The sequence below is a fragment of the Pelophylax lessonae genome (genome assembly GCF_965119305.1).
Source record: "Pelophylax lessonae genome assembly, chromosome: 2".
Lineage (NCBI taxonomy): Eukaryota > Metazoa > Chordata > Amphibia > Anura > Ranidae > Pelophylax > Pelophylax lessonae.
In genome coordinates, this window is record NC_138769.1 from 413,003,758 (window position 1) to 413,029,006 (window position 25,249).

The 25,249-nt window shown below is 39.1% G+C and overlaps 1 protein-coding gene across 1 annotated transcript in view; it reads right to left on the bottom strand.

Moving 5' to 3' along the window:
- Positions 1-25,249, bottom strand: part of IMPG2 (interphotoreceptor matrix proteoglycan 2) — a gene marked incomplete at its 5' end in the record, with an annotated part of 93,670 nt that overhangs the window by 19,471 nt on the left and 48,950 nt on the right. The window contains 4 exons of the mRNA XM_082245046.1: positions 877-962; positions 1,841-1,890; positions 23,262-23,285; positions 24,703-24,734. Coding sequence (XP_082101172.1) covers positions 877-962; positions 1,841-1,890; positions 23,262-23,285; positions 24,703-24,734 — 192 coding nt within the window. The remainder of the gene's footprint in view (positions 1-876; positions 963-1,840; positions 1,891-23,261; positions 23,286-24,702; positions 24,735-25,249) is intronic.

The window sequence follows — 25,249 nt, forward strand, 5'->3', positions numbered from 1 at the left end:
TGGCCGAAAATGTTAAAAAATTTTGATTTTTACATTTTTTTGGGGGGAATTTCATATAAAAAAATGTGAAAAATATTGTTATTTTTGCAAAATTGACGCTCTTTTTTTTTGTTTATAGCGCATGATCAAAAAATCGCACAGGTGATCAAATACCACCAAAAGAAAGCTCAGTTTGTGGGAAAAAAAGGACGTCAAATTCGTTTAGGTACAGCGTCGCACGACCGCGCAATTGTCCGTTAAAGTCACGCAGTGCCGAATCGCAAAATACCCCCTGGTCAGGAAGGGGGTAAAATCTTCCGGGGCTTAAGTGGTTAACACAATATTTTATTCTTTTATGTAAAACCTTTATTCCAAAAGGAAAACAAAACTGTTGCTGTAACTGCTTAATAAGTGTTAATGGAGTTTGGCTTTAAATTGTTAGTCATGTATGTAAAGTCTATCAAGATCTGCTTAGTATATCTAACATTAACCTCTCCACTGACTGACAATTCTGTCGTGGCTATGTTGTTCCTTCATAGATACAGTGGAAGAGTAAATGTAGCCACCCTAAGAAGACAGGAGGTGTGTTACTGGACAATCACCAGATGAAAATAAAAAAAAAAATATATATATATATAAGTTTGAAAAAAGAAAATGAATGCAGATACCACATCCAATGTTTGGTAATCTACAATATATAACAATTTTGATTTGGGGTTTAGCTGCACTTTAAGCTTTGAAAATTAAACTAGAAGCCATGCCATGCACAACGTATAATTTAATTTTGAGATGTATAGATGGATCCATGGGAAATAGTGAATGTTTCTATATACCACAATCATACTAATTTACTTTTTATAGTATACTAACAAAAATTAAGCAAATATGTTTACTTACTTCTTCAGTCTCCGCTTTCAGAAAAACAGTTGGTGGAATTTCTTCAACAGATATTTCATATGATAGTGGTACATTGGCGGCCGCATCTTCCAGAACAAAATAAAAACAAACACACACATTCTCAATAACCCAAAATTATGAAAATCAACAAATATTTGGATTTAATATACCTTATGATAAAACTGTAAGTCAGTATTTTTTAAATGCAAGGGGAAATCCATCCACACCGATCCTAATGTAATTCTTTATATCCATAATTTGAGTTTTTTTGGCAATGGAATAGAATGCACTAAATTTCTGAAAGGTTTGGTTAGTAGTGTTTGTTGCTCATTTTTAGACTTTTTCAGAACATAGTTCCTAGAGACAATATATATCACATGACTTACTAGCCTCTGTTGAAAAGGCTTTATAATTCTTTAACAGGATGGTACTGTTCTAGAAGGTTCCTTTTCCCACCTCCCTTTTAAGGGAGAGAGGTCTCCTTAGCTGAAGGGAGAGGGAGGGGGGTCCCCTGTGAACAGCTGTGTGTCTGTAGTGAGGGCTAGACAATTGTGTAGGTAGTGTACTTGGTGAAAGGCCCCAGGACCTCTGTGCAGGCTTTGTGCATAAAGACCATGAGGCCTGAATATCTGTGCTAGAGTCAAAAAGCTGGAATGGAGTAACACTTCAGCCCCCTGTTTTTTGGTGTCTGAACTCCAGAGGAGGCTGTGTGATACTATCTGATAAGTTTTTGGAGCTCCTAGAAGAGTTTGGGCACTCCACCCCCTCCTGTCCTACATTCCTACAAACAAGGAGTTTTGCTCTTGTCTCTTGTACATCTTAGTAAATGCAAATAATTTTGTATCTAAAGCACAGTGTCAGATTTGACCTTCATTAACAGATATTGTAGAATATGTCATAACACAACTCTTCTTTATACTACTATACTATATACAGTATATTCTGCTATAACACTATAAAATACCTCGAAAAGTGGTAGTTTCTGGTGTTGAAGTCACTGATGTTTCATCTGAACTGAAAAACATGTAAGAAATTTGTCATGATGAAATATACATAGCAATTAAGTAGAATTATAAGTAAGTAAAATAATACAATAAAAAATGAATTCATAGGGGCAAAGCACATACACACATATTTATTCCTTCAGTTTAGAAGCTAACTTTTTACCAAATGTTTTGAAGCACAGATCTGCTGAATTTTTGGAGGCATGTTTTGTGATTGATGTTAGTGTTATTTTGTAGGTAAAAGCTGATTACCATATGGTTTTTTTCAAGAAGAAGAAAATTAGGCTGATTAAGGTGGAGGGTAAAATAATGACTCATAAAGTAAAATACTGATTTATGATAAATTTGGTCTTTCATTAATTAAATGCTCATTCTATGTGAACAACTGAGTGCATAGGGCCAGAATATTCATTTGCAAACATAACACAATAAGCCCCTCCAAAATGAGAATGGCCTTCTGGATAATGCAGAAATGATCCATTGTACTAAAACTGTTGGTAGCTAGTAACTAGTTAAAATTCACTCTGGTAAAATTTTACCAGAACAAGATAACCTTTGGATAGGAGCTATAGACTACTGAATTTAGGAATTAGGATACTTTTTATATCTACAGATCGTTGCGGACATATATTTTTTAAGAACAGAAATTAATACGCCTATTAAATTGGAAATTTTTAAAAGACATGTAAATATGATTATTTAGTGAAGTGAGAGAATTTTTTTTGTTTCACCTAAAGCTTATGTATCCTTTCTAAAAAAAAAAAAAAAATCATAAAAACCCAGTGCAAAAAATTGTAAATGCTTCACCCAATATCTGATGTATCTTTTGTAGTATAAAGTCCTTTACCTCTTTAACAAAAACTTTACACATCTGAACAATAAGTAGTGATCACGGAATGATTATAAATAGGGGGCACTACTAAAAATAAGTAAATAAATTAAATCCTTTATGTCTACTATGTATTGTCCTTTTGTTTCTTGACACAGGGTCTGAAATACATAATAAATAGGAGAAAAGCCCACATAAACTCAGACATAAAATAAAGACTAATAAAAACATTGACTAAAATAAAACTAATCATAATGCAGGATTTAAAGGGTAAATGTAAACAGATTTAATGTACACTTTGAAATATGGGAAAGTATAACTATTCATAAATACTTTATCCCTTTGATAGATGTATAGAATATAGTTTATTAGTATTCTTTAGCACCGGTGCCTCCCAGCCCTTTACAAGGTTTATGACACTGGAAGGCGGGACGTGGCTTAACATCACATGACCGCTGTGATTGGTTGCCACGGCGACACATGATCCAAAAATCTTTCCGTTAAGCAACAGTAGCTGTGCCAGGAGCATGAGGCGTGCCCTCTCGGCTTAGGGGTAATGGCAGCAATTCATGCAAATATGCTAGTTGCGCCAAGCTGCAACTGATTAACGAGGTTCGGTGGCAATGGAAAAACCACCAAACTAGTATATTTGCTTGTCCAATTGAGATGTGGATCAATGTACCTTGGTGGAGTTCAAATAAAAATTAAATAAGGAGGCATAGGAAGGAACCATGCAAAAGAAGATAATTGTGAGATCCAGGTAATTTAACTAGAAATAGACTTAAATAAAAGAATAAATTAACATAAAAAATTGGAAAAACACTACCTCCATTAGACATCATGAATAAAAATTGACAACGTTGTCACAAATATTAAAAAGTCAGGACTCTAGACCTTAAATGTATAGCAAAGTTACTTGGTTGGCTCTTGTGTAGCTGTGCTCAGTATCCACTACCTCTGCTCAATGGCCATGGCAGAAAGTAATATTAAAGGAAGACATCTCGGGCACTACAAAGGAGATGCAGACCAAGAAGTGTGATATACTCGCTATGCGTGTGATAACACAAGAACCCTCATAAAAAGAGGATAGATTCCATATGTTAACCTGCAGTGGGTTATGGGGCTGTGAGATAACTCTTGAGAGGACGATTAATTTGTGAATGAGGTAAGGTAGCTGAGATGAAGCATTTATCAACAGGTAATAGCAATGTATCCCATTAGGAGCCTGTAGAAGTGTACAGAGGTCACTGGTGGATGGCAGCCTTGATGGAACAAAGGGAAGTTAGTTAAGATGCCATTTGTGGAGTCCAGGTGATGGTAGTCCAAAATGGTAGAGATTCGGGGATAGATATGGATGAGGGATGGAAATCATAGCTTATAGGTTCATCTCGGCTGTGGAAGATGAAGTGTAACTGAACGAGGGACACAGGGTCAAACCCAGGTACAGTCTCTGGGTATGGAGCTCCAATCTAGGGCAGTCAGTACTCACTGCTCTGTGTCAATGATCTCGTTCTTGCTGGTTAAAGTTGTGTATCCAGGCCAATGTGTCCACGCTGTTCACCTGTCTCTAGTCAAGCTTGTTCAGATCCACTTAGCGGCAGCTGTGGCAGGTATCCATCCAACTTACTCAGGTGTGCTCTATCAGGCTCGCACTTGCATGTTAATGGCCAACTCCGATCTAAAAAAGCCTGTTTGAGCCTCCAGCGGTGTAATTAAGATGGGTATCAGAGCAGTCTCACATCTCATGGTAGGGAATAAGCATGGGGTTAGGTTGAGTGTCCAGGACCCCCATTCAAGTGAACTGCTAATGATGCATTTTGCCTGCTGTGTGTCTTCAAAGAACAGTAGTGGGCGCATTTTCCAAGGAAAAGATCAACCTTCCAATGACTCCATGGAGGTGATTAAGGATAAATGTAAAAATCATAAAAAAAACTGACCCTTAAGTATCTCATTAGAAAATGGGACATGTCCTCCCTGGAGTCATATGTTGAACATAGCATGATCCCTAGGGGTCTCCGAGAAAAAGTTGTTCCAGCGGAACATCTACACACTGAGCGTTTACTTGAAAAATGGAAAGCCTCATGCCTCAAGCGATTGAGGAGGAAAAATAGCAACTGGAGGATTTACATAAACAAATAGAAGAAATTGTTTAAGATCTTGACCCATTGAAAGAGGACCTTGAATTTGATAAACAGAATATATTACTAAAAAAGGAAGTATAAAAAACACAAAAAAAATTCTTAAAGCCACTAAACAACCTAAATTTAAAAGAGATCTAAAAGACTGGCGCAAGGGACATATTTTTGATTTCACAATCAGGAAAGGACAGACACAGACGTAACTCCTCAAGACGCAGTGGGATCTCTTCATCTGATAGTGAGGAAGATAGAACTTTTAAATCAGTTACTTTTTTAGAGAACACAGTACCAAACAATCAGCAAAGCGATGTGACAAAGGGTATTTCAGCAGACAAAATTCAGAGCGACGGAAAAGATCAACAAAGAGGGAAACTGACACGACAAACCAGGAGCCAGAAATAATTTTGACTCAAAATCCAGTCCACACAAACAGAGGACCTTAAAGTTATTAACCTGTCTGACTTTACATTACTGGACAGACGCTAAAAACTATTACAAAAGGGGGTTCCTTCTCTCCCACCTCTCCAATGGATGAGTTTGAGGTCTTTAAAGACCTGATCCTCTTTCCAAGGAAGGGTATGTTCAGAACTTACTATGATAAACCTTATGACAGTAATTTTACCCCATGATTTCCCACATAGAGAAAGAGAAAAACAGGCATTAGATGAACTTGAGAGTCTATTTGAAGAAGCTTCACAATCTCCAATGATTGACGATCAGGATAACCCTATAGAGAAAAGGAAGGTTGAACCAAAATTAAATCTAAAAAGATGCCTCCACTTCAGAATAATAGATGGATTAGTATGTTTCTTGGACTGGTTCAGGCTGATCTAGCAAAGATTGACTGGACCAGTAAACAAAATGACAAGCTGTCAAAAGAAGAACGTAAAGCCCCGTCTGAATTAAAAAATGCACCTAACCTAGTTATTAAACCAAGTGATAAGGGTGGCAATGTTGTTCTATTGAACGACCAAGACTATCTTGCCGAGGTGATGAGAAAACTGAGAGATCAAACTACTTACTCTAAACTGTCCTAAAATCCCTTTCCTAAGTTGGTTTGTCAGTTGAACTGCCTTCTTTCTTTATCAACGGAGGCTGGTCTACTTTACAAAAATAATTTGAATTCCTTAAAATTGAGACATACAATATACCAACATTCTTGGGCTACCTTTTTGGGCTACCATCACCTGGACTCCACGAACGGCATCTTAACTCACTTCCCTTCATTCAATCAAGGCTGCCATTAACCAGTGATCTCTGTACATTTATACAGGCTCTGCAGTCTATGTCTATTCCATAACTATATCTTTGATTTATTCCTTTGACCATGCTCCCATATTAACATAGGGAATCTATCCTCTTTTTATGAAGGTTCTTGTGTTATCACACACATAGCATGTATATCACGCTTCTTGGTCTGCATCTCCTTTGTAGTGCCAGAGATTTCCCCCTTTAATATTACTATCTGCCATAGCCATTGAGCAGAGGTAGTGGATACTGAGCACGGCTACAAGAGAGCCTACCAAGTAACTTTGCTGTATATTTATGGTCTAGAGTCCGGACTTTTTAATAGTTGTGACGACGTTGTCAATTTTTATTCATGGTGTCTGGTGGAGGTAATGTTTTCCAATTTTTATTATGTAAAATGTTTTATGCACCTTATTCAATTTAATAAAGTCTACTTCTAGTTAAATTACCTGGATCTCGCAAGAACCTTCTTTTGCATGGTTCCTTCCCGTGTCTCCTTATTTAATTTTTCCCTTATATAAAGATCTTCCTACTTGAGGTGGTTAGAGCTGTATTAGTTCGATTGCAACAAGAACAATTAAGTAATGTCTGTGATACTTTTTAATTTGCCCTAACGTTTACGTTTACAGGACAAGCTTTCAAATGTACCCCCTTTTTTGGGGTCTAAGCAGTACTTGTTCGATAAAGATCTTCAGACATCTAAACCAACAAAAGCTAATAAAGGCATATTATCAAAGCAGACTTCCTTTCCAAGTTTTTGGTAAGGCTAAACTAACTATATTGAATCAGAACTTCACTCTCTAAATCAACATTGACTATTTCTAAGCCTTATTATACTGCTAGCATTGGCAAATAGATGATAAAGTACATCATATTTACTTGTTTTAAACATTTTTACATGTTTTTTCTATTTCTTCAGTTACTTCCTGGTTTCCAGGCCTAGGTGAATGATGTCATAAATTCCATGAGTTTTCAGGAGGGGAGGAGGGGGAGGAGTTTTCTCAGCTAAGCACACCCTCCTGCCTGCATGCTTGAACTAAGGGCACATGGATTCAAGGAAATAAACACTACATAAATCACCTGCCCTTATTCAAGATGACAATGGCCAGAATTGCTGGGGGGGGGGGGGGGGGGGTTTAAAAATAATAAATTTGATATGAAAAAATAGCATTTTTGACTTGTTGTGCTCAGACACATTGTAGTTCTGCTTTAATTTCATTGATCGTGTCCTTGGTCCTGTAAACACTTTTACAAGCCTAAGAGCAATTGTAGTAGGGTAAAATGTAGAGTAATAGGTACAGTACTTAGAGTATAAAGCTGCAGACGTGTATAGATAGAACTGTTTACTCCCTTAGTTTTGTAAAAACAAATGTACTACATAAATATTCTTGTGCATCGTATAGCTATACATGTGTTATGGTCGGATTTGTTTATAACTATGTATTATCTCTAGCACAAAGTAGACATGCCCAAAAACACATTGCAATATGTCCTGGAATGTAATTACCACCCCAGCCCCTTGAATCAATACTAAACCCAGGATAAAATGTACACTAAAAATGCAATGGTAGTGTACATGAAGCTTTATTTCCAACAGCAGAAAGAAAATGGTAAAACTGTGCACAGCTGATTTCTATTTATACACAAGGGTGATTGTTTTTTCCCAGCGGCAGATACATGTTTGTGCTTTCAGAGTTTACATTTATATCTAGATTGCTGTTCAACAACTGACAGAAAGTATTTTGCAATAACAGGCCATCCATTTTTGTTTTCATTGAAAAGCCACACCAATATGTTCATAAACACCAAGGTCTATGTACTGTACAAATATAAAAAAATAAACTTAAATCAAACTCACAATATAAAAGGTAAAGAAGGTTTAGAGAAACAGAAGAAAATAAGTCGATAGCCTGTCCATATATATTATTATACTTTCTGCTGTTTGAGCATTCCCACTAGCTATAACTGTGTCTCTTATGAAGAAAACTGTGGCAAATACTGCAGGTGTAGAGGAATTCTAATGATTAAATTACTAAACTAGGTACAGGTAAATCTATTTACTAAATAGGGAATGTGGATAAATAATGTGGATAAGCACTGTATATGCACTAAGGCTACTAACTCTGCATTGCATCCTTTAATAAGTGACTACCCATAGATATAAGACACTGAGAAGAAAAAATATGGCTGTTGACAGAACGTACATGCTTGTTAGTTATTAATGTAGCTTTTAGAAGCTTGTTTGGACAGCAGACATCCCATGCTTTAAATAAATGTACTTTTATCTAAATGGGAGAATATAATGTATATGAAGCATAAACACTATGTAAAGTAAGGGTTTTTAGTGTCTGATTCTCAATCATGCTCTATTTTCCTAAACAGAATATATCCATGAGTAACAATGTGGGGCTTTGCTATATATATATATATATATATATATATATATATATGTCACAGGCCCTTTTATACTTAGCATTTTCTTTAAAACCTAAAGCCTGTTACATACTGTGAGATTATCAGATGAATGATCGTCTGTGTTTTTTTTTTTTGTTTTTTTGCATGCTAGTTTTCTTATCAAAAATCGAGAGGAAACTAATGTTATGAAAATTCATCTATGACAGAATACAAATTTGAAAGTCATGTAATGTATTGTATTAAAGTTGTTTTGTATTTTTGGATAAAAACTATACTTCAGATCAGATTATCGTACAATCGCTTTGAAAGCGGTATTTTTCATCCAATTTTTTAATCCTGTGTACTAGGCTGTATTATAGCAAGAATATTTCTTTTGTTGTTGTTTCAGACAGAATGGGAAAAGATTAAAAAGCGCTGACAGGCTTTTATTGCTGTCTGTGATCCCTAAAAAGAGACTTCGCAATTCTTTATGACCTCTAATGTTGTCACCAGGACAGGAAATGAGGGAAATGGGGAAAGGTTTTGGTTATAGTTGGGCACTAATATTTAGAAGTAAGGGCAAAGCTTTACAACACTAGATGTATCTTGTCTGCTGACATATTTATTATTGGGTAGTAACAGAAATGTAATCAACATACTGTATGTACTGACATGGAACATGCTGAATCATAGATATGCAGCTCATAGATAATGTTCCGTAGTGGCATAACATGGACTGTGCACCGACGGGAACATTTATGATTTTAGGACACAGAAAAAGAGGGGTGGCATGCCATATGCAAGGCAAGGATGCCAGTAAGTAACACTGCATTTTAACTATTCATGGTATAATAGTACAGGAGATTTCCTATTATTGCATGGTAATACAGTACGAAGAATAGACACATTCGTAGTTAAACTGAATAGTATAAAGGACAACATGGTATGGCTATTTCTAAATGATTTATTTCTTCCAGTTTAAAGATGACAGAACGTTTAAATCACACTATCTCTCATAATAAACTCAAGGATACCAATTATCTTTAAAATATATTATGTTACCTTTGTTTTTTCCTTCCCTGTACAATAAAAACTACAGACGATGTTCGGGTTTGCTGAAACCATGCAATTGAGATTTGCAGTCCTGGACAATTTATGTGCAGATTTACCAGGTAAGAATCTTTTTAAACCATAAGGTATTGCATGACTGTATAGAAAGAATAAGGAAAGATGACTAACTGCATAGGGAGAGATTCGTTTTTTTTTTTAATCTTATTTACATTATTATTGTTATTGGGGGTTATTTTAGCTAGTTAGCTGCTGTCCTATCCACAAGAAACATTATTTTGCTGCAAGGCTTTCTATAAAAAAAATGAGGCTTTTGTTTCAGGTGGGTGTTTTTAAGGAAAATTATTCTCAAAGCCTTCACTGCCAAAAGCCGTAAATGATTTAGTTGTTGTAATGAAATTATGTAATCAGTTGAAATTACAAATGACTAGAAATGGGCAGCACCTGTAAATATCCAACTACAGCGTAAGGAGCACACATACCTCCCAACTTTCTGATATGATAAAGGACACCCTTTACCACACAGTATAAACACTTGAAGCCACACAATAGACAGGGGAGGTTGGTCTCAAAAGAGGGACAGTCCCTCCAAATGGGGGACAGTTGGGAGTTATGAGCACATGCTCTCCATACCAGAAGTGAAGAGAACAAATGAATGAGGGATCCCTCTAGACACGCATTCTGCTTGCACATTTGACTCTCTTGTATACCATACAATGTAGGGATGGACAGAAATGCCCACATTGAGTAGTTTGTCATTGCATTACAGCATGGACATTATCATTTATGGTTCCAGTAAGTTAAGACATTGAATTAAACTGGCAGGTAAAGTACATGCCTTACTTTAATGTAGAGACAGTGCATGTAGCAGACAAACTGAATGTTTACACTGGACTGGGCTTGTGATGACAGCTCTCAAATGACAGAAAAGTTGAAGGCAACAGGTTATATTTGCATTTTGTTGGTACTCCAGTATATATTAAAAGTTTCAATGTGGTTTAAAAGTATAGTTATCCTATAATGTAAACATTTTGTCGGTAACATTACTCTAAATACATAACGAGTTCCAGCATGAGAACAAAAACGTACTAAAATTTAGAAGCTTCCAGACTTTTCTGGACACCATTGTTGCCTCCGGTTGTTTAAGCTGCTGTATCATTTGAACATGCTGGAATCACAGCTATTAAACAACCAATGTCTAATGTCTATGGGCACCTTATACAGCATAGCACTCCACTGGCTTAAAGATCCATCATTGTAGTAATACATTCTGATCTTTGCATAGATATGTCTAAGGACTTTGCAAAGTAATGGTTTCAATATTTTCAGTATATGGCGAGCAAGAGGCTCATTCACACATATGTATTAGAAAAGCATACAAAAACATGAGCACTGGTTTTGCATTGTTGGAGCATTTATAACGGGCTGGGAAGGATTTCAGCTTCAGGAATAGAGTATGCTGATAACCCATAAGTGAGAAATATGCAATGTACAGTAATTTGAGTACAGTTTTATGCTATCAGAAATACATTGACAGTGCATCAAATGCATGCCTGTGTGAGTGAGCCCCCAAATGTACTTGCCAGAAGCACTCTAAGATCTGACTGTATATAGGGACTTCTGAGGACTAAAGTTCATGCTTACCTGCACCGGTGGACCCATGGAGCAAAACCTTTGCTGAACATTAGTTAGAACAAGACAGAAAGGGCTAAACTGAGGTGCAGCAGTGGGTATTCAGTATAAGAACAATAAATGTATGGTAAATGTATAACAGTCTCTAACAGCTTTCAATATCTTAACTATTATGCTGCAGTAAAACTATCAACAGCATAACATGTATATGCAGTGAGATACTTGGCTTTCATTAAATAAATTATTCTGCCACTGAATGGGTAATAATAATAACATAAGGCAAGTAATTAACAAAAGTCAAACCATAAATTAAACTTCAAAATGAGTCCACATTGTAGGCCAATTGGCATAAATGAAATTTAAGGCAAATATACATATATACAGTATCTCACATTTTTGTAAATATTTTATTATATCTTTTCATGTGACAACACTAAAGAGATGACACTTCTGCTACAATGGAAAGTAGTGAGTGTACAGCTTGTAGAACAGAGTAAATTTGCTGTCCCCTCAAAATAACTCAACACACAGCCATTAATGTCTAAACTGCTGGCAACAAAAGTGAGTACACCCCTAAGTAACAAAGTCCAAATTGAGCCCAATTAGCCATTTTCCCTCCCCTGTGTCATGTGACTTGTTAGTGTTACAAGGTCTCAGGTGTGAATGGAGAGTAGGTGTGTTAAATTTGGTGTTAATCGCTCTCACTCTCTCATACTGGTTTTCTCTCATACTCTCTTAAAATTGTATTTTTTTAAAAATATAATTTTAAATAGAACAGGAGTGCCAGGACTCTGAGACAAAAGGTGTGGTACAATCATGGCTGCCGATAAGGGGGTATAAGCAGTCTCCACGTACTGGGCTCAATAGGTCAGTGCCTAAACTCCAGTAGTCCCTGTCTCCATGATTTTTCTCTACATGGCTCATTGTTCACAGGGAACAGATGTGTGGGCGAAGCTCATACAAGCTCGTTGGAGTCTGCATTTTTATCAAAAATTAAAGTGCCCAACACAGAGACATGCCTACTCTCTAGGTGGTTGCCAGGACCACCAATTTGGTGTCCTTGCAGTAAAAGGCAGGCAGCTTGCAGTTTGAAGCTAACCAGTCAGTAATTCCCTTGGAAGGTAAGCCAAAGCATATGGAATATGGGATGGCTACCGCTTGCCCTGTACGACAATCCTCAGAATGGGGTTGTCAAAAGTAGCACTGAGAACCCAGCAAATGCAAGGTGGATTTACTGCCACAGTTTCTCTGTGCTATCTTACTGCTTATCAGTGAGGGAAAAATGGATGGGAGGGAGCATGGGGTCTTATCAGGTAGGTTGTATGATGCCCTATTATTTCTAATTATGGTGGCCCTGGCTGCAGTGCACATGTTCTGACAATAAACATGCTGAAAGTAGGAGAAAGTGGAGTAAGTAGAAGGGTGACCTCATAAGTCTGCTGTTGCTTTACTGTCCAATTAGCAGGCTAGAGGTGTGTCCTTGACCAGGCAGGGATACTTGTTTTAACCACTTCAATACAGGGCACTTTCACCCCCTTCCTGCCCAGGCCAATTTTCCCCTTTTAGCGCTGTTGCAATTTGAATGACAATTGCGCGGTCATGCAACACTGTACCTACACCAAATTTATGTCATTTTCCCCCCACAAATAGAGCTTTCTTTTGGTGGTATTTGACCACCTCTGGGTTTTTTCCTTTTTGCTAAACAAATAAAAAAAGGCCGAAAAGTTTGAAAAGAAAAAACGTTTTTTTGCTTATGTTATACAATTTTGTAAATAAATACATTTTTCCTGCACTGATGAGCACTGATGAGACTGCACTGACAGGCACTGATGGGGTGGCACTGATGGGGTGGCACTGATAGGCGGCACTGATAGGCAGCACTGATAGGCGGCACTGATAGGCACTGATAGGTAGCACTGATATGCAGCATTGGTGGGCACTGATAGGCAGCACTGCTGGGCACTGATAGGTGGCATTGATGGGCACTGATAGGTGGCACTGATGGGCACTGATAGGTGGCACTGATGGGCACTAATGGGCACTGATAGGCGGCACTGGTGGGCACTGATGGGCACTGATAGGCGGCACTGATCTGCACTGACGGGCGGCACTGATGGGCAATAATGGGCACTGGTGGGCGACACTGATAGATGGTAATGATGGGCACTGGTGGGCAGCACTGATAGGGAGGGCACTGGCGGGCAGCACTAAAGGGGAGGGCAATGGGGGCTCCCTGAGCTCTGATTGCCATCCCTGGTGGCCATAGTGGGCATCCCTGGGGTCATGGGTGAGCATCCCTGGGGTCATGGGTGGGCATCCCTGGTGGTTCTAGTGGCACCCCCCCCCCCCGAGGGTCTGCACTGGTAATCAATGATCTGATTACCAGTACTGACCTCCCCCCCTGTCAGGGGAGCCGCCGATTGGCGCTCCTTTACTCATGCCTGTCAGGCACATACTGAGGAAAGCCGATCAACGGCTCTTCCTGTTTACTATGTGACCAGCTGTGATTGGCCACGGCTGGTCACATGGTAAAGAGCCTACATCAGTAGGCTCTTTACCGAGATCAGAGATGCAGGGAGTCAGACTGACACCTCGCATCACCGATCGCCGCATATTATCCTGCCGCCGTCATATGACGTCCGGTCGGGATAATACAACCACAATCCTGCTGTCAATCTGCTATAGGGCGGGCGGGATGTGGTTAATAGTATCTGTCAAATCAGAGATTTCCTGTTACTTCTCTGCTTCCTGTGTCTCCAGTTGAAGTAAAGTAAACCTTCCTATTGTTTTCAGCTAAGGAAGCTGCCATCTTCGCCTTTTTAATCTGCAACTGCCATGATGCTGCACATGTGTTCCTGTATGACACCAGCCATTGGATGGTTTGACAGTTTTTTGATAGCACATCCAATGTGACAGTCAGCATTTCTGGCATGCCGGGAATGTTAACTGTTTTTTTGAAACTATAAAATCCATGGGTTTACATCTGCTTTAAGGACAGCCCTACATTGCTTTGATTCCCATGAGAGGGAGTAGTGGCACTGAGTTGTCTTACTGTGCCCTCAGCTATTCACTAATCCTCTAAAAACAAAATCATTCTGATCAATTCAGAGACTCATCCAGCTACAATATATTATCTATACTCAGCTTAAAAATATTTTGAAACCCTATTAAAAAATATATATATATATTTTCTGACATTACATCAGGCAGGCAATATGCGCTAGGAATTCCCAAGCTTTTTACAATGTAGAGCAATCTAAGCATCTATACGATATAACAGCTGGTGGGTTATTTAGCGTGGGATTACATCTTTTTGACAAGTAAATAGCATTTGACCTAAAGATATTTACTCAGCCAATTAGACTAATTTCTGCTTACATGGATTAACTGCATGTGGCTTCATGGAGCATAATTAAGATGTTGTATATAGGTTTCTTCTACTGGTAACTCCTATCACTATTTAAACAGGGGGTACTGCAAGGTATCTTTATTTTATGTTTAAACAAAGAGATGGACATGCCTTGAGCAATGCTGGGGTAAAACAACATACTTCATTACATTTTATTCAGATATGCATTGCAAACAGCAAACCCGTTCTGATAATACTATGCACAAAAGTATTTATTCTGTTCTCTGGCTAAATACAGAGCAATCACGGGCAGGACAGCAACTGGGTTATTTGGGGAAGAACTAAAGCAATGTTAGAAAACATAGCATTGAGGATTGGGCTTCATTTAACCTCCCTGGCGGTATGATTCTGTCAGGAATTACATACCAAAAGCGGTACAATTGTTTTCATGGAAATTTGGCGTTATGTATTATAGGCCTACAATTCTTAGTAATTACTGACTTAAACCTGACCAAAACAAGACTCTAGTAGACATCCCAGATGTGATAAATTTGAAACACAAACATGTGAATTATAATCGAATCAATAATATTATTTTATTATTTAATATATAATATATATAATAAAATTATATTATTGATTAGATTATAATTCATGCATTATATATTATAGATATATGTGTGTATATATATATATATATATATATATATATATATATATATATATATATATAATATATAACGCATGAATTATAATTGTATCAATAATATAATTTTATATATATATATATATGTGTGTGTGTGCATATATATATATATATATATATATATATATATATATATACACATATATTTATATGCATATATATATATATATATATATATATATATATATATATATATATATATATATATATATAATACAAAATGTGTTTTGTGCAACGTTTTTTTTTTTTTTTTTTTGAATTTCCCTCCCTAGTTCCGCTCCCATGCAGCATTGCTGCTGCAGGGAACGGAACTAGGAAGTGATCACACCGACGGAGGGACAGAGGAGCGGCGGGACTCAGCTGGCGGTCACAGCAATGAGAGATCATCGCTGGATCGCCAGGATAAGGTAAGAGAACACCGCTGCGCTCTCTGCAATCCACCCCGAGCGTGACTCGGGGTTACCGCTCCTGATATGAAAAACCAACCCCGAGTCACGCTCGGGATTACCGCCTAGGAGGTTAAAGTGGTATTAATCCCAAAAGCCTATATTCATGTTATTGCAGCTTACCAATTCTTAGATTTGATGAGTGCATTTGTTTTCTTTTTAAAGTGGTTGTAAAGTAAAGTTTTTTAAACAATAAACATGGTATACTTTCTTGCTCTGTGTAATGGTACTGGACAGAGTGGCCCTAAACCTCCTCTTCTGTGGTTTCCCACCGGCGCTCTTGGCTCCTTCCACCATAGGAAGCCACTTCCTACGGTAGTGGGCCTTGGAGTCTCGCTTCCGAGCCACGCTGTGTGCATCCAATAACACACACAGTGTGGCTCGTCCTGCCCCCCACTTACTCCTCATAGGATTTGATTAACAGCAGCAGGAGGCATAAGCTCCCACCGTTTCTTCTGCCCTGCAAGTGCACGGAGAGAGAGGAGAGAGCCATTACAAACAGGTCTAGCAAAGCGCTTGATGGAGTGAGGACTTAGATAAGTATTTGGAGGGGATGGATGCAAATACTGGGCCATTTTTTTACCTTGATGCAGGGAATACAATAAGGTAAAAAAATATCTTTCCTTAACAGTGGCTTTAAAGTGCTACAAAACCTAGGACCCTGCATTCACTATATCTGGTCTCCCACAGTACACAGAACATGGGAATGCAATAGTTTTAGTAAATATAAACTGCTAAATACCTTTTCTCATCAGCAGTATATAGCAGTCTTGTGACTTCTATCAGTGTCTGGTTAAAGCTTGTAGGAAAAGTTTTCATTCTACTCTGATTGTCCTATGAGGCTGCAGGACCCCTGACCCTCTGTCTAGACAGTGCTGATTGGCCCTGTGCTGATCACATGCACTCTCCCAAGAAACAAAAAAAAAAACTATCTAACAATACACTACAAAATGAGCATGTGCAGAGTGCCTCCAGGGCTCTGTGCTATCAGGAGATGGATTAGGGACTGTGAAAGAAGGGGAGGATCAGAGAAGACAGGGTCAAACAGCCTTTTTACATACTTTGCAGGATTAACCCCTTGGGTTCCACAGTGAGTATAACAAGCATGCTTTACTGCATATGCAGACTGGTTTTACTGCTGTGGATTTGGTAACACTTTAAGGCTTTCTCTCCTTTATTTTCATCTGGTGATCTAGCCAGTAAGTCTGTTGTTTTTTAACAGAACAAGCTCTGATTCAGGTGTTTCAGTTTACAGGGATAAGACAAACCATTTACCACTGACAAGGGTACTTACAATGATCGCCTTTTGTTGATTCATGTAAAACCTATATCCCAAAGGAAAACACACTGTTGCTGTAACTGCTTGTGTAACTGCAGTGCGAGCTGGAATGTCTTCAATGGCTTCAATGTCGTGTGTATTTAAATCTGCTAGAACATCTAATACTCCCCTCCCACTAGACTGGCCATGCTGCTGGCCAAAGGTGCCCCTGTGCTCCTTCATCCAAAGTGGAGGCACGCTAATACAAGAGGTGTGTTACTGGCCAGATCATCAAGTGAAAACAGAGGGGGAAAAAAGCCTGGAAAAGAAAACAATTGCAGCCATCACATCTAATGATTGGTAAACTGCAAAATAAAACACTTTTGGTTTTGGGTTTGATACCTCTCTAAAGAGAAACTAGCTTCGTTGTTTACATTTTTTTAAATACCTGAGAAAGGGATAGGATGACCTTAATATAAACATTGTTATAAATGTCTGGTTGTGCCTGGTTTCTTTTTTCTTTTTGCAAGCCTACCTGTCAGATCGTCACAGCCAAAAATATTGGCACCCCTGTATTTCTGTCAAATAATGCACCACTTCGCCCAGAAAATTGTTGCAATTACAAATGTTTAGGCATTGTTGTGTTTATTTCTTTTGTTTGTATTGGTATGACATAAAAGGCCAAATCTGACACATTTCACGCAAAACTCCAAAAATGGACTGGACAAAATTATTGGCACTCTTGATTTAATATTTAGTAGCATACACAGTGGAAAATATAAATTAAATCAATCCCTTCCTGTAACCATCAATGAGTTTCTTATGCCTCTCTGCTTGAAGTTTGGACCACTCTTCTTTTGCCAAATTCTTCAGGTCCCTCAGATTGGAAGGGTTCCTTTTCCCAATTGCTGTTTTGAGACCTCTCCACAGGTGCTCTATGGGATTTAGATCTGGACTCATTGCTGGCCAGTTCTTTACTCTCCAGCGCTTTGTCTTAAACCATTTCTGGGTGCTTTTTGACGTGTGCCTTGGATCATTGTCCTGCTGTAAGACCCATTACCTCTGATGGAGACCCAACTTTCTGACACTGGGCCCTACATTACACCCCAAAATTCTTTGCTATCTTTAGATTTAATAATGCAATCCACACAGTAAAACCATCCACTGGCTGAAGCAGCAAAGCAACCCCCAAAACATCAGTGAACCGCCGCAATGTTTGACTGTAGGGACTGTGTTCTTTTCTTTAAACGCTTCAATACTAGCCACTTTCACCCCCTTCCTGCCCAGGCCAATTTTCAGCTTTCTGGGCTGTCACATCTTGAATGACAATTGCATAAATAGAGCTTTCTTTTGGTGGTATTGAATCACCACTGGGTTTTTTATTTTTTGCTTAAAATATGAATAAATATCAAAAGTTTTGAAAAAAAAAGTTTTTCTTACAGTAGTTGTCAGAAAATTTTGTAAATAAGTATTTTTTCTCCTTCACTAATGTGCGCTGATTAGGCGGCACTGAAGGGCCTGATGTAGATTTACTAACATGCCGCATGTTTGGGCAATGATAGGTGGCACTGATATGCGCCACTGATGAACACTGATAGCTGGCACTGATAGGTAGCACTAATGGGCACTGATAGGCAGCACTGTTAAGCAGGCACTGAGTGATGGGCACTGAAAGGCAGCACTGATTGGTGTCACTAATGGGTGGCACTGTTAAGCAGGCAATGATGGGCACTGAAAGGCAGCACTGATGTATCTGATGGTCACTGATTGGTATCACTCATGGGCACAGACTGGCAGTGCACTGATTAAACAATAAAAAAAAGAGTGCGCTCTACCTGTGCTGGTGTTTCATATGGATCAAGCCATAAATCCACACCATTATTCTTTAAGTCCTTATACCCAGCACATCTGTGGAGGGACTTTGTGGATTTATTCTTTTCTTCACACTATTTGGAATTACCACTTATTGTGTCACATACTTTTGTAGGTTTGATGCACAATGTATGATATATGGTGTGGATTTATGGCTTGATCCATATGAAGCACCAGCACAGGTAGAGCGCACTCTTTTTTTTATTGTTTATTTCCTATTCTACTGTTCTTAGAGTTCAAGTGCAGCCACCCCCCCCTTTTTTTTAGTTAAGCGTACCCATATATATTTATTTATAGTGCACTGACTACCTGTACAGTCTCCCCTGTGAGGAGATGCTGCTGAATGGCTCTCTTCGCCTCACACTCTGTCATATGATGTCGTCCCAGAACGAGAGGAGATTCCATTTTACTATACGGCAGGCGGAAGTTAGTAACCACTTAAAAACCACCCGTCGCATTTATACTGCAGCAGGCAGCCCCTCCTGCGCGAACTACCATGGGTATACGTCAGTCGCGCGCAGGCAGCTAGGATGCAAGCGCGCGCCGTCTGCGGCATGCTCCCGCCCCCCACTCATCAGCGGGGAAGCCAATGCACAGGGCAGGCAGCTCCGATTGCCACTTGACACCCGCGACCGTTCCCCGCTGAGAGAGAAGAACGGTCAGCTGTTGTAAACACAGCTGACCGTTTTTCTCCATGGAATGATCACAGAGCTCCTGTGATCCTTCTATATAGGAACACAGGTCTCTGTGATCATTTCACAAGCCCATCTCCCATACAGTTAGAAACACTCCCCCACAGTGTTAACCCCTTCCCTGCCAGTGTCATTATAACAGTAACAGTGCATATTTTTAGCACTGATTACTGTAGTAATGTCACTGGTCCCCCCAAAAGTGTAAAAAATGTCAGTCAGGGGTCCGATCAGTCCGCCGCAATGTCGCAGTCCTGCAAAAAATCGCAGATCGCCGCCATTACTAGTAAAAAAAAAGAAAAACAATAAAAATGACATAAATCTTTCCCCTAGTTTGTAGACACCATACCTTTTGCGCAAACCAATCAAAATACGCTTATTGCGATTTTTTTTTACCAAAAATATGTAGCAGAAAACAAATTGGCCTACAATGTTAAAAAATTTTGATTTTTTAATTTTTTTTGGGGAATGTTGTATAGCAGAATGTGAAAAATATTGTTTTTTTTTCAGAATTGTCGCTATTTTTTTATTTATAGCGCAACAAATAAAAAATCTCACAGGTGATCAAATACCACCAAAAGAAAGCTCTTTTTGTGGGAAAAAAGAACATCAATTTTATTTAGGTACAGCGTCGCATGACCGCGCAATTGTCCATTAAAGTAATTCAGTGCCGAATCGCAAAATACGGCCTGGTCATTAAGGGGGCAAATCCTTCCGGTCAAGAAGTGGTTAAAGCAGGGCTTGAGAAAATTGGTTTGAATCTAGGAGCCAGCTAAAAAAGTTAGGAGCCAGTTTTTTTTTAACTACAAAGCTTTTAATGACAAAACTCCTTCTCTTATGTAGCCAGAAGCCTGCGAAACGGCTAGCTTCTGTCGAAGAGGGCATGACTGAAAAAGGTCTGCCGACTGGCATCCAATCAGTGTTCTCAGCCAATGGCTAAGAGTGCTGACCAATGTGTTCTGGCTGGGGGATCATCTCCTGTCAGAACACAATAGCTCAGTGGGTAGATTACTGTACTAGGAGTGGGGAGCTCCTTGCGAGATCTCCGAATCAGACATGCATCTAGTCAAGGACATTGTGATGGCTGCTGATATATGGACTGGTCCTTTATTATATAAATGTTAGAGTTCCAATTTGCTCAGCACAGGACCTTTTGAAGATTGCAGGCTCGGGGGGACCCTTTCATACTGGTGTCCTGCTCCTCTAACTCCAGTGAGCTGGCCCAGCCCTGAACCCCCATAATATGATCCATGCCATGGCAGAGAGAAGGAGCGGAGAGGAGAGGAGAGGAGAGGAGATCTCAGGTGCGCAAGCATGGCCAGGGCAAGGTGCAGGTGGAGCTGCCCCCCTTGGCACAGAACATCAGACAGAAATCCTGCCAGCCATCTCCTAACCCCCAGATGGTATAAATCAGATAGTGGCACTCCGATCCCCCCATCAGATCTTAACTGGGAGATGAGCCCACACTACCCTCCATTCCTTCACAGTAGCAGCCGCAATAACACAGATGGAACCTTTTCCAACATTACATCTGCTAATCCCCCCAGACATTGGAGCTCAGATAGTTCCCCTCTCGCAGCACATCTTTTGTAGAGGAGAGATGGTGGATGTGGCAATGAGCCCCCCCCCCCTCCCTCGGCCCCCTGGCTCCGATTATCTGAATAGCATGAATGGCTGCTCCGCTCCAAGTGCCTGTTCTCTTTCCATTCCCTCCGCTGCCTTCTGTGGCTGACTTCTGTCATGCTATGCCACTGATGTAGGGCATTGTGATGCCAGGAAAACCGTGTACTTCGGAACCCCAACATCCCTGTGCCAGGCCTCTGACTCCCTCAGGCTGCTCCAGCAATACCTCGAGGGAGGGAGGCAGCAGCAGCGGGGATGACCGGCCGCCAGGGATCCCCTAACTTTACTGGACTCTGCTGGCCATTCGCTCTTCCCACTGTGTCAGCGGCTGCCGTGCCGCTCTCTTCCTTCTCCATCCTCGGGGCGTCTTCATCCCTGTTAATCACATTCCCTATGAGGATAGAGGTGCCCTGCAGCCTGCCTTGTAATGGCAGCTGAGCTGAAGCACCTGTCACTGGCAAAAGCCCAGGTGCCAGGACGTAATTTCTAGTCACCATGGAGACCTGACGCCTGGTATTTTTTTGAGCCCTGAGTTAAAGGCCTAATTTCTTCTTCTGAAAACAGTAGAATCATGGGCTTTACCAAAAAGCTGTAATTTTGTTTCATCTGTCCACAGCACATTCTCCCAAAAGGATTTTGGCTTCCTCGGTTAAGTTTTGGCAAACTCTTTGATCAATTTTTCTCTTTCGCTAACATCCAGGGATATTAGCTACAGTGCCATGGGCTGTAAACTTCTTGACAATTTTGCACACAGTGGACACAGGAACATTAAGATTTGTGGAGATGGGCTTGCAACCTTGAGATTGTCCATGCTTTTCCAAAATTTTTGTTCTCAAATCCTCAGACAATTCTTTGCTATTCTTTCTCTTCTCCATGCGCCGCATGTTGATTTTTCCACCATTTTAACTGATTGCCAGTGTGATTTTTATATTGTCAGCACAGTTGAGTTTAATTACAAATTGCAGGAGCATCACAAACTTGCAATGCGATTATTTCTTACAATTTTGGGAAGGTGCCAATTTATTTTGTTCAATTTCTTTTCGGTGTTTTGCATGAAATGTGACAGATTTGGCTTTTGTTTCTCCACTTTTTTGTGCAATACCAATACAAACAAAAGAAATAAACATGACAATGCTTAACATTTGTAATTTCAACATTGTTCTGGGTGAAGTGGTGCAATATCTGACAGAAATGCAGGGGTGCCAATATTTTTGACCATGACTATAACAAACCATAAATTAAAGTGTGCCTAATATTTTATGTCAGTAGTTGTTGATGAACCAGGTTAATTAGGGTAAAATTCAGATACCATTACTAAGAAGAAACCTACAGATCTGTACAATACAATAATAGAAATATGACAGAGCAAGCATACTGTATGTATGTGTCTTAATCTTAAAGTGACTGTTGCTAACTTAAAGAAATGTACACATAGAAAACCTACAAAAGAAGATACACTATACTAAATTATTCCAATGCCCATTCCTCTGGTCTTCACTCTGTTCAAGAGCTACTACTACCCCGCTGTGAGCTGCACTTCCTACTGCTGATCACCACCTCACTACTGTGTCCTATAGTGACGCAGGGCCTGGTGGAAGAAACTACAGTGCACAATGAAAGAACAAACATCTGACACTGCATGCCAATAAACAGGCAATTTCCCTGCAAGAAACCAAAGGAATGCAGACAGCGGGACAGTTGAGTACCTTAATTTGCAGATCCTACCTTTTCTACATTCGTAAGGTCAGAAACAGAGTTGATTTAAATGAGGAAAATGCCATTACCAGTATTGACTCAGAAAATCTACCTACTTAAAATACACTATTGTACTTTAGTGACACAGAAGAATTTGGAGTCAATAATTGAAGAGGTCAAGTGACACAAAACTCTAAATCCAAAATCTATGCCAGTGCAGTGTTGGTCCATGGAAATACATCATGCATGCATGGCTATTGTGTATGACTCAAACCAAACAAAACCCAGAGTAAAGGGTGAAACAGCCCCCCTTAAATCAAAATTCTGAGAACTAACTTATTTACCAAAAACTTAACTGATGCATATTTATCCTTGACAAACTAACAACAAAAAAGAGTGCAGAGCTGAGGAAATCGATAGGCTTAAGTACTTACCCACAAGTCCAGTCAGTGCAAGAACTTAAAATATAAAAAAATATACATATATAACTAATAAGTAACATTGGATGGTAAGTTGTTAAAATAATAGGTAATGTTTAGCATATGAAAATGTATTATTAATAAGTAAGTGTAATTTTACCAAAATAAAGAGGCTTGAAACAGTTTCTCAATTTCAAGCAAATCAGTAGATGTAATAATATATAACAAGTGGTGTGCATTGCTCCACTGTGATTAGTAAACAAAAGTCCTGTTAATCCTGTTATAAACAGTAGATATAGCCCCAAAATATAAGATCTGTAAAGTGACTTAAAGAAATCTTCGGTGTACTTAAAAGTAGTTCCAATACTAGGTGTGATGTGTCAAACCACTCACCAGAAAACAGAAGATATCTAGCATCAAATAAAAGCACTTCACCCAATGTGCTTGGAAATGGCCTGTCACGACCGTGCACCTCCACAAATCTAAACACTCACCAGATAGCAAACAATTGTATGCCTTGAAAAAGAAACAGTTACAGAGGTGCCTCTAAATGCAGACTGTAAATATACTTTTAATGGTAAGTTGCAAGCGAATTAAAAACTCACATTTCCCATACGTATGAAAAGCCTTATTAAAATGGGTAAGAAGTCCCTCTGCGGCATCCTGTTCGGTTGGACTTAGGGGCCTTCAATACAAGGTGAAGTGCTTTTACTTGATGCTAGATATTTTCTGTTTTCTGGTGAGTGGTTTGACACATCTCACCTATCATTGGAACTACTTTTGAGTACACAGAAGATTTCTTTAAGTCACGGAGTTATGAATTTTATATTTTGGGACTAAATCTACTTTATATATATAACAGGACTTTTGTATGCTAATCAGAGTGGAGCGCTGCACATCACTTGTTGTTGCATTATCTTTTGGAGGTTGTATGTTCACCTTTTTGTGTGCTCGCTGCTTATTAACTGTACAGCGCTCACTTCTTTTTTGTTTTTATTGAATGTAATTATGTGCCCGTTCTGCAGGATAATTCCTGGTCCCTTCTCAAAGTGTAATCCCTACACCCTACCAATTTGTATCTCCACAGTGATACTTGCCTAATGTGGAAATATGTATGTAGGCTCAGTGTCAGACTGGACCATTTTCACTGTGAGCATTCACCAACATAGTTCCACTGGAGACTAAGAGCTTGGACCACTGAGCATATACTGTATAGCAGGGATCCTCAAACTACGGCCCTCCAGCTGTGGCGGAACTACACATCCCATGAGGCATTGTAAAACTCTGACATTCATTGACAAGACTAGGCATGATGGGAATTGTAGTTCCTGAACAACTGGAGGGCCATTATTTGAAGACCCCTGCTGTATAGGATAGTAGGATATAAACCCAGTGGTGGTAATCTTATTTGGGGAAAAGTTCACTTGTACTATAAATGTTAATAACTGTAACTTACGTGCTTTCTGCATGTTTAGTGAGAGACAGTTTCTGCAAGAAAATAATAATAATCACAAAAGGCTTATTAACAACATAAACAAAAAAATTGTATCAAAGCAATTACCCACTATTTAAAAAAACTCAAAAATATTATTGCATTGGCAATGCTGCTGTTGTAATCCACAGAAGATTAGAATGCACTGATAATTTAAATTGATAAGATTAGATAACATAAGATAGGTTTCTTAGCTCAAAGTATTAAAATATAATGTCCTGAGCAGCACTGCATACATAGAACAAATGTCTTGATGTACTTAAAGAATAGAGAGAATTCACTTATCTTAGGGAAAAAGGTGAAAGTCTGCTCATCTTAACTTGTTTTAAACCAGTGGGTTGGTACTCACGTATTTATGGATCACCATTTAAAATGGCACTGTTTACTACTTGTGCTCACACCATACATACAATGCCTGTGATTGAGCTTTTGTTTAGATCACAAGCAAAATGTACAGAGCCAATTAAAGTGGCTCTGTGCCTTGTGATCGATGTGTGGGCCAATCACAGTG